Source organism: Cebus imitator, unplaced genomic scaffold (assembly GCF_001604975.1).
Source record: "Cebus imitator isolate Cc_AM_T3 unplaced genomic scaffold, Cebus_imitator-1.0 Scaffold835, whole genome shotgun sequence".
NCBI classification, from domain to species: Eukaryota; Metazoa; Chordata; class Mammalia; order Primates; family Cebidae; genus Cebus; species Cebus imitator.
In genome coordinates, this window is record NW_016108150.1 from 213,872 (window position 1) to 224,842 (window position 10,971).

The window sequence follows — 10,971 nt, forward strand, 5'->3', positions numbered from 1 at the left end:
TGTGTGGGCCTTCGTGTGCAGGTGCTTATGTGTGGGCCTTCGTGTGCAGGCACATGTGCACAGCCACCTCTCTCAGCTGCTGGCTGGCATCTGTTAGTCTGTGATATTTTCCTAAAGACCTACATTTTGAAAATTTTAGCCAGTTTCTTTCTCAAATCTTTGGAACATAATTCCTCTGAGTGTGTGTGAGTATGTGATAGATGGTGGGACAGAGACACACACCCAACCTGAGGTCGGCACGTGAGCTTGGTGTTGTGTCTGATACCCACAGATGTTGTCAGCAGCCTTCAAAGGGTGTGGGTTATTTGGCTTTCAGTAAAACAATCTGCAGCTCTTTCATTGCCTGACCCTGTTCCTTAATGTAATGACACTTGCTGAGTGTCTGCTGGTATGGCCTTTAGAGGTTTCACATTTTTATATTTAAAAAAAGACGTCAAATGGTTTTTGGATGTGGTGGCCCTCCATATCCATGGGTTCCACATGTGTGGTTTCAACCAACTATGTGTTGAAAATACAATTGTATCCTTACTGAACATGCAGACTTTTTTCCTTGTCATTGTCCCCTAAACAGCACAGCATGACAGCTATTTACATAGCACTTACATTGCGTTAGGTACTGTGAGTAATCCTGGAGTTGTCCTAAAACCGAAATGTATAGCTTTAAATGAGGGATGATTTAAAGTCTGGAGGAGGATGTGCATAGGCTATATGCAGATACTCTCCCCTTTTGTATTAGAGACTTTGAACATCCACAGATTCTGGTATCCATGGGGGTCCTGGAGCCAGTCTGCCATGGATACACAGGGACGACTATTTGGTATAGAGGCCTTTGTGATACAGTTACCAAGGACAGCCACAGCAGGCTGTGAGCCCCAAGACAAGTGTGAGTTCAGTGAGGGCAGTTTTTGTTCTGGTTCTCAGCTGTGTCCAAGCACCTAGGATTGTCCCTGGCACAGAGTAGACATTTAGAAAAGATTTGATGAGAGGGTGGCCATACATGAGGGGAAATTTTCCTCAGTATCAAAAAATGTGGAAACTCACGCTTCCGTGATGACGTAGTCTCAGGTTTCCTGCCATTACTGTTCTCTGCCTTATGTGGTGGTGTTCTGTCTTACCAGAGGCTGTGGCCCTGAGAAAGATCACGTCTACCTGCAGCTGCACCACCTGCCTCCAGAGCAGCTGGCCATGCGCCTGCCTGGCATTTCAGAGACAGCCATGATCTTTGCTGGCGTGGACGTCACGAAGGAGCCGATCCCTGTCCTCCCCACTGTGCACTATAACATGGGCGGCATTCCCACCAACTACAAGGGGCAGGTGATGGTGCCAGGTCCTCTCCCAAAACTGGAAAGAAGGCCGGGACCGTGGGGCCCACCTTGCAGTTGTCTCTTTAGATCTTAGAGGAAAAGACAGATTTTCTTCAAGAAAGTACTGTGTTGTTTTATAGATTGCACTTTAAATTTACCACAGGGTGGACGGAGGTTAATAATTTATTCCTCCTTAGGAGGTTGTCATGGATACATCATTTGCAGCTTTCTCCATTTTATAATTACTTTCCTGTATGATGTTGTGTTATTTATAATGATCTTGTACATCGAGAGATCTTTATAATTCATACCTTTGAGTGGTCTGCAGTTCACATAGAGCTTGTTGGTCACTTAGGCTCCTTGTCGGGTGAGGTGGGTGGAAGCTGTTATTCTCTCTGCCTACGACGAATAGATGAACAGGGAGTAGAAGAGAATAAGTGAACATCGGTCTCCCCTGCTAATGTTCCTCCACCTGCTGTGCTCTCGGGTCTGAGCCAGATCACAAGTAGGGAAAGGTCCTTGGGGACATAGGACATGGAGAACAGTCACAGATGCTGACATTGGAGGTCCTCTGACCTGCTTCTAACAGCAGGTGCTCAGGGCAGAGAGGAAACGGGGGATATATTCGGAAGTTTCCCTCTGAAGAAGAGTAGCTGTGCTCCTTACTTCCCTCTTAGATGTAGTCTTTGCTTCCCTCTCTTTTTATTTATTTTTTTCAGAGATGGAGTCTCACTCTGTCGCCCAGGCTGGAGTGCAATGACGCGATCTCAGCTCACTGCAACCTCCGCCTCCAAGTTCAAGTGATTCTTCCACCTCAGCCTCCCTGGTAGCTGGGATTACAGGCACCCGCCATCATGCTTGGCTAATTTTTGTACTTTTAGTAGAGACAGGGTTTCACCTTATTACTCAGGCTGGTCTTGAACCCCTGATCTCAGGTGATCCGCCCGCCTCAGCCTTCCAAAGTGTTGGATTACAGGCATGAGCTGCTGCGCCCGGCCTGCTTCCCTCTCTTTCTCTGACCTGCAGCACAGATACCCTGTTGGGGAGGTGGGCTTGTGGAGGCATGGGCACCTTGACCTTTCACCTGAAATCTTCTTTTCCACAGGTCCTGAGGCATGTGAATGGCCAGGATCAGATTGTGCCCGGCCTGTATGCCTGTGGGGAGGCTGCCTGCGCCTCAGTCCATGGTGCCAACCGTCTTGGGGCAAACTCACTCTTGGACTTGGTTGTCTTTGGCCGGGCTTGTGCCTTGAGCATCGAAGAGTCATGCAGGCCTGGTGAGTGTTTTCTTCAGAAGCCAGACTATATGAGAAGGCAGGAGGTTACAAAGTCTTTTTTTTTTTTTTAAAGACTGGGTCAGCCCAGGCTGGAGTGCAGTGGCACAGTAATGGCAGCCTCAGCCTCCTGGGCTCAAGCAGTCCTTAACACCTCAACCTTCAGATTCCCAAGTAGCTGGGACTGCAGGTGTGCACCCCCACACCTGGCTAATTTTGTTTGTTTTTTTTTAAATTTTTTTTGTAGAGACAGGGTCTCACAATGTTGCCCAGGCTGATCTGGAACTCCTAGACTGAAACAGTCCTTCTGCCTCAGTTTCCCAAAGTGTTGGGATTACAGGCCTGAGCCACTGCACCCAGCCAGGTTACAAAGCCTTGATTTCTTCTGGAAACTTGCTTAGTGATCATATAGAAGTAGTCTGGGTTTTTTCCCCTAGAAGTGATTATACTGAGAAGTCTGGAGATTATCTGGTGGTAATGTTAGCACCAGATAGAGGCTGGTTGGGGATCTTAACTATTAAGGTGACATTTTGGGGGTTACATTTTTAAAAAATTATTTTGCAGTCATTATGTTCTGCTTAGAAAAAGCACTATTAGGAAGTTATTATTTTTAGGGGAAGTTCATTACATATTACTTGCCTGATAAAAAGCACTTGTTTGCAATGAAATATTTTAAGTAGTTGGCATGAATGAATATGTAACTTCTCAGTACTTAGAAAAATAATTTAGGCCCTTCTAAAAGCAAAGTGCAACTAATCTCTATTAGAGGAGAAGGAATGACTTAAAGCAAATGGGATTCTCACCCTCCAGTGACAGTGGATTTCACTCGGTGGTTTTCTTTCCATGATAGCATAGAATAGTGTGCAGGAGAAGAAATACCATGTGCTGGAGCGTGAGTCTTACGTGCACTAAAATCTGGACACTCAGCACCACTCCCACTTCAGAGATCTTCACGGTGGTTATCCAGCGTCGTTTGCTCAGAACAGTGTGAAGTGGAGGAGGCACTGGTAGAACTGGTGCTTTTTTTTTTTTTTAAAGACAGGGTTTCACCATGTTGGTCAGGCTGGTCTTAAACTCCCGACCTCAGGTGATCCCCGGCCTTGGCCTCCAAAGTGCTTGGGTTACAGGCGTGAGCCACCACGTCTGGCTGAACTGGTGTTTTTTGTATGGATTCAAGTGAAATAAAAACAAGTGCTGTCATGACTTATAAACATGTGCCCCCTTTTGTGTCTGTGGTTAAAAAGGTACAGGTCGTATTGAAAGGGTAGCTTACATTTCACACACTCAGTCTCTGGATTTGACCACAGCTCAGGAGGCTGGCATATGCAGAGGTGGCATCTTGTCCCAGGTCGTTGCTGATCATTGGCAAAGGCAGAGTTCAGGTCCGTCTTTCCTGACGCCGCAGGTAGTGCTTGTCTCCATAGCCCTGCACTTTGTAGCAGTGAGGACTGATACCACTTCTCTCAGAGCAGTATAGAAATTTTGAGCTTCTCTTTCTTTGAAAATGCAAAAAAGAACATTTTATAAGAATATCCTCTACCTTACATCTGAGAAACCGCTCATGCATGCAGCATCTCACGCAGAATGCTGTGGAGTCAGACTCAGGGCTGCACACCTGTGGTTCTGTTGATACAACATTCTGGAAAAGGCACATCTGGGGAAGAAGAGGGTCGGGGGTTACCAGAGGCTATTTCCTGATTGTGCTGATACTTAATACACAGCTCTGTGCGTGTCAACATTTAAAAAATGCTACCCTAAAAATGGCGAGGTTTTTTTTTTTACTGTATCTTAATTATGCTTTAATTTTTAAAAATGGAAAGGAAAGAAAAGGTGTTTGTAGCATCACTACTCCTCCCCAACTCCCTCCAAAAAAAAAAAATACACATATATGTATTTTTAGAGATAGTCTCCCTCTGCCGCCCAGGCTGGAGTGCAGTGGTGAGATCAGGTACATGCCACCACACCTGGCTAATTTTTAAACATTTTTTGTCCTAAAAAATGTTTAGGACATTTTAACATAGGGAGACAGGTTCTCCCTATGTTACCCCGGATGGTCTTGAACTCTTGGCCTCAGGTGATGCACCTGCCTCGGCTTCCCAGAGTGCTGGGATTACATGCATATGCCACTGCACTTAGGCAAGATGTGCAACTCTTGTGTTTCTAAGATGTCTCGAAAAAAGTTTTAAAGTTTTTTGTATAACCTTATGCATATTTTCTTCAATAGTTAGTACATGCAGGAGGTAGGAGGTATGAAATGCAGGAGACAAATAGGTCATGCCTGCCCACTGCCTCTCCGAGGGACCGGTGGGGAGCCCTCCTGAGGGTCTGCTCACATGCTTCTAGGCTTGCTGCTGTTTGTTTTCCTTTTGTTTATTGCTTTAAAAATTGATCATTCAGGGCCGGGCGCGGTGGCTCAAGCCTGTAATCCCAGCACTTTGGGAGGCCGAGGCGGGTGGATCACGAGGTCAAGAGATCGAGACCATCCTGGTCAACATGGTGAAACCCCGTCTCTACTAAAACTACAAAAAATTAGCTGGGCATGGTGGCGCGTGCCTGTGATCCCAGCTACTCAGGAGGCTGAGGCAGGAGAATTGCCTGAACCCAGGAGGCGGAGGTTGCGGTGAGCCGAGATCGTGCCATTGCACTCCAGCCTGGGTAACGTGAGTGAAACTCCGCCTCAAAAAAAAAAAAAAAAAAAAATTGATCATTCAGTAAAATTGACTTTTTTCTTTTGGTGCACAGTTCTATAATTTCTTTCTTTATTTTTTTGAGACAGTGTCTCCTCCACCTGTCATCCAGCCTGGAGTGCAATGGTGTGATCAGGAGTTTGAGACCAGGCTGGCCAACATGGTGAAGCCCCGTCTCTACTAAAAACAGAAAAATTAGCCAGGCATGGTGAAACACTTCTGTAGTCCCAGCTACTTGGGAGGTTGAGGCAGGAGGATCACTTGAACTAGGAGGTGGAGGCTGCAGTGAGCCAAGATGGTGCCTGCCGCTGCACTCCAGACTGGGCTACAAAGAAATGCCATCTCAAAAAAAAAAAAAAGTTGCAAATCTTGAAGTCTAGGTGAGAGCACACACAAGAGTTTGAATCAGCAAGTGACTTTCAAGCACACAGCGGCCACCTTCCTCCCCCGATGCGAAGGATGGTGAGGTGGCCAGCCCCTCGGGACCACCATCTGGAGGTGTCTCTTTTTCCCTTAGTGGAGTATATAAATTTGTATACATTTAATTTTTTTTTTTCAAAGACAGAGTCTCGCTCTGTTGCCCAGGCTGGAGTGCAGTGGTGCAGTCTTGGCTCACTGCAACCTCCACCTTCCAGGTTCAAGCAGTTCTCATGTCTCAGCCTCCCAAGTAGGTGGGTTTATAGGCGCATACCACCACACCTAATTTTTGTATTTTTAGTAGAAACAAGGTTTTGCCATGTTGGACAGGTTGGTCTCGAACGCCTGACCTCAAGTGATCCACCTCGGCCTCCTAAAGTGCTGGGATTACAGGTGTGACCCACCCTGCCCCGGCTACATTTAATTTTTTAATTTTAGGGATGATGTCCAGTTTGTTCACTCCAAGATCACTTAATGGATTTCTACTGTGTGTCAACAATTTTGCCTTTCTGTATGTTCTTTAAAATTGGCCCCAGCTCAGTAGATGGCCTCAGTTGTGGGGTAGGCTGGCAATGTGTTAGCCCAGGAGCTGCCTGCAGTTTCCAGGTACCTTGAGTGGCTGCGCTGTGTATTTGTGTGTCTTTCGAAATCCATTTGGTTTTTTAACGTGGTTTTCAAAAGTTAAATTCTAGCTTTTTTTTTTAATTTTTTTTTTTTTAGGAGATAAAGTCCCTCCAATTAAACCAAATGCTGGGGAAGAGTCTGTCATGAATCTTGACAAATTGAGATTTGCTGATGGAAGCATAAGAACATCAGAACTGCGACTCAGCATGCAGAAGGTAAGAGCCTGAACTCACTCTGGAGCAAACAGGCTGGCTGCGCATCTGGCCCTGCACTGGTGGTTTTTTTTTTTTTTGTTTGTTTGTTTTTTTTAATAGATTTAGGGGGATACAGGTGCAGTTTTGTGTGGATGTACTGTGGTGGAGGGTGTGCTTTGTTTTTTATTTATTTATTTATTTTTTTGAGACAGTTTCATTCTTGTTGCCCAGGCTGGAGTGTGATGGCGTGATCTCAGCTCACTGCAACCTCCACCTCCTGTGTTCAAGTGATTCTCCGGCCTCGGCCTCCCAAGTAGCTGGGATTACAGGCATCTGCCACCACGCCCAGCTAATTTTTTGTATTTTTAGTAGAGACTGGGTTTCACCATATTGGCCAGCTGGTCTCGAACTCCTGACCTCAGGTGATCCACCTGCCTTGGCTTCCCAAAGTGCTGGGATTACAGGCATGGGCCACTGTGCCCTGCTGAGTCTGGGCTTTTCGTGTACCCATCACCCAGGTTGTGTATGTTGTACCCAGTAGGTAATTGCTCATCCCCACCCCTCTTGCTTTTTGGAGCCCCGAGTCTCTATTAGTCTGCTCCGTATGTCCATGTGTGCTCACTGTTCAGCTCCCACTTCCAAGTCAGAATGTGTGACAGTTGACCTTCTGAGCTACTTCACTTAGGATAATGGCCTCCCGTTCCATCCAGGTGGCTGTGAAAGACACGATCTAGTTCTTTTTTATGTCCGAGTAGTATTCCGTGGTGCACATGTGCCCGTCATCTGTTAATGGGCACCTAGGTGGATGTCATGACTTTGCTGTTGTGAGTAGTGCTGTGATGAGCGTGCCAGGCTGCACCAGTGTCTGGAGGAAAACGGCAGTAGGGCATACTCCTCACTGTGTCAAGAATATGAAAGAAATCCCAGCACTTTGGGAGGCTGAGGTGGGCGGATCATGAGGTCAGGAGTTTGAGACCAGCCTGACCAACATGTGGAAACCCCCTCTCTACTAAAAATACGAAAATTAGCCGGGTGTGGTGGGCACCTGTAATCCCAGCTACTCAGGAGGCCAAAGCAGGAGAATCGCTTGAACTCAAAAGGTGGAGGTTGCAGTGAGCTGAGATGGCGCCACTGCACTCCAGCCTGGGTGACAGAGCGAGACTCCTTCTCAAAAAAAAAAAAAAATTAACAAAAAACTATGAAAGAGATCAGCATCCAGGACAGCCTTCTCTGGTTCACTCGCATGTGCATGTGCCTGGGCGTGGCCTCCGTGCTCTGACCATCGCCGGCTGTCGTGGATGAGTCACAGTGTGGAGGAGAGGGAGCCGCAGGACGCCTGAGAAGCTCAGTCCCCAGCAGGGCACACAACACTGGTGCTTACATCTCAGGCCCAGATATTGACCATGTCATCACACCTGGCTTCCAGCAGCTTGGAAATGTCTTTAAGCTGGGCCTGTTGCTGCCCCTAAATATACTCAGAAGAGGGGGAGAGTGGGCAGCGGGTGGAAACTGATCTCTGCAGCCTGTGCTGCTGGGAGTCAGCCTTCCACATCAGGACTGTCCAGTAGGACCGTCCATGATGACAGAAATGTTCCAAGTCTTTGCCGTCCAGTATGGCAACCACTAGCCACTGGGGGCTATGGAGAACTTGGTATATAGTTAGTCTAAAAAACTGAGTTCCTGGCTGGGCGTGGTGGCTCACACCTATAATCCAAGCACTTTGGAGGCCAAGGTGGGCGGATCACCTGAGGTCAGGAGTTCAAGACCAGCCTGACCAACATGGTGAAACCCCGCCTTAAAATTTAAAAAATGAAAAAGAAACTGAGATCCTCTAGTAACAAGGATTCTTGTCCATGAATGAGATCTCTTGTTTACTATTGGCAAGAATTTCTGCGTGAGTATTTTCTAAAAAGTCCATGCTTTTGTCCTATTCCAAAGGCGTTTGGTGTTGCAGACACAAGAGCAGTTTCCTGCTGACATTCTCAGAGGCCTGTGCACTTCATTCTTCAAGTGAGGCTGGGCATGAGGGAGGCTTTGTGGAATGCCAAGAACAGCATGACCAAGGCACAGAAGGCTGAGGGATGCCCTGCAGGACTTTTGTAGGGTTGGAGGCCAGCTGGGGAAGAAGGAATCATGGCACTAGAGAATGGGAAGGTGCCTTAGGATATAGAAATGGCAAATTCATGAGATATTTTGAAGTGAGAATACTAGAAGCATTCCCACCAAACAAGGTGTGTCTGTATGCCAGGCTCTGTGAGATGCTAGAGTCAGCACTGAACAAACAGAAGTTCCCGTGCTGGTGGAAAATGCATTTCATTGGGGGGATTTTTGTGCTGACTCTGGCTATTAATAGTAAGAATTAAAAACATGAGGTAAATATTGAAAAGGAATAGATATAATTGCCATTATTTACAGACACAATTTCCAAAAAGTTCCTAGAGAATAAACTGAAAAACTAATAGAAACAAAATAAGTATGTAGTTAGGTGTCTGGATGAGAGGCTTGTAGCTAAACGCCAGTAACTTTTCAGTGTGACAGCAGTAATCCTCTCAGACATCAGTAAATATCTCATTCACCTTTCAGACAAAAAATAAAAAATGCCTTGAATAAATGTAACTAGAAATACCTAAAACAGATATGAAACATCCTGCTAAAGAATGTGAAAGAATGTGATACTTAACTACATTCTAAGATGCAGTTTTTTCATTTGTTCTTCCTGAAAAACCAATAGGTTGATGTGCATTACAGTGTTACAATTATGTATCAGTCTAAGGAAAATCAGATGAAATGTTCAAATTAAACCATGAAGGTGCATTTGCAGAGGAGGAGACAATTAGGGTCAGTGGAGCAAAGCAGAGTTAGAGGGAGAAGCCAGGAGGAGGAGGGGTCGGGGAAGTGGTGCCTGTCCATCCCATAGGAAGCAAACACTGACACCCAGTTCCCAGCATACCTACAAAAAACTTCAGGTCTGCCTCATAGCACATTCCTCATCACCGTAAAACTGTGATGGACCCCAGTGTACGAGGAGCTTTTGCAAAACAGGCAGAAGACAGTAGCTAGATGGGCCAAAGGTCCCAACCACCCACGCCCTCCCTCTCCTCGAAGACCTTTGGCTCCTACACCACCATCAGCAGCACTCTGCTCAGCTCCTAGTGTGTATCACCACACATTCACCACCAGACCTCACGTCAGGAGTCCCGTCTGGTCCAGTGTCCACCAGGGGTGTGGGGAGGGGGTGCTGCCTGGCTGGCCACAGAGCCACATGGAACATGGCACCTCACAGGCAGTCTGTGGCTGTATCCCGCTGGAAAGCATGTGTGTGGGTCTAAGATGTGTAGTTAATAGAAGCATTTTCAGAAGCGTTAGTCAGAACTTCATTTTTAAGTTCAGAGTAATGAACTGATAGTCTGAGTTTCCTCATTGTTCTGTTTAATTTACATAACTTTTAAATAAAATGAAATGCAAAACAACAGATCTAAAAGTTAAGCAGTTCTTGGTGTGGCTGCTTCTATGCATTAAAAGTTTACAAATGGTATTTTGTGCCACAGTCAATGCAAAATCACGCTGCCGTGTTCCGTGTGGGAAGTGTGCTGCAAGAAGGCTGTGAGAAAATCAGCAAGCTCTACGGAGACCTGAAGCACCTGAAGACGTTTGACAGGGGTGAGCAGACAGCAGGCTCCACGCACACGACTGGGCCGTGCCTTTTGCAGGTGGGCTAGTGTCTATCCGGCCAGTGCTGCCTTAGCTCATACTTGCTGTCTGGATGGGTCCTGGCCCACAGCTATAAAGCCACCACCAGGAAAGGCTCTGGGACTAGCAGATACGGGCTGACAGCTCGGAGGGCCCATGTGACTGCCCCTGATGGATCCTCATGTGTCCCCAGGAATGGTCTGGAACACGGACCTGGTGGAGACCCTGGAGCTGCAGAACCTGATGCTGTGTGCGCTGCAGACCATCTACGGAGCAGAGGCACGGAAGGAGTCGCGGGGCGCGCACGCCAGAGAAGACTACAAGGTGCGCCTTCTGGCCACACCCACCTGCACCTGCCACTTTCTCCCACCTGGTGGGACTCAACCCCACATCTGCATTTTCTCTGCATTTCATTCCATTTCCCCAAAAGTAAATCCAAAAAGTGCCTTTTCCCCCTGGTAACATTGATCCCTGGGTTCTCGCCATCTTCTGCAACACTGACCTTTGCTTTGCCTTGGGTCAGCGTCCACTGATGCCAGCAGTGGCATCTCCAAACCAAAGTGCTTTGCAGTTAGAGGGACAAGGTTAGCAGTGCAACTGGAGTAGCAGGGCCAGGAAATGCTAGTTTATTAAAGAATGAGTTAGTCATCATTTCAGACCTGCCCTGGGGTCTGGGAAGGGTCTTACAGCTCCTGCACTTGGTGACCTGCCCAGGGGTCTGGGAAAGGTCTTATAGCTCCTGCACTCCGGTGACCTGCCCAGGGGTCTGGGAAAGGTCTTA

General features: G+C 47.0%; 1 protein-coding gene across 1 annotated transcript in view; it reads left to right on the forward strand.

The window, feature by feature from the left end:
• Positions 1-10,971, forward strand: part of SDHA (succinate dehydrogenase complex flavoprotein subunit A) — a 31,065-nt gene that overhangs the window by 14,754 nt on the left and 5,340 nt on the right. Inside the window, exons 9-13 of the mRNA XM_017520409.2 lie at positions 1,119-1,314; positions 2,410-2,581; positions 6,403-6,521; positions 10,049-10,160; positions 10,384-10,514. Coding sequence (XP_017375898.1) covers positions 1,119-1,314; positions 2,410-2,581; positions 6,403-6,521; positions 10,049-10,160; positions 10,384-10,514 — 730 coding nt within the window. The remainder of the gene's footprint in view (positions 1-1,118; positions 1,315-2,409; positions 2,582-6,402; positions 6,522-10,048; positions 10,161-10,383; positions 10,515-10,971) is intronic.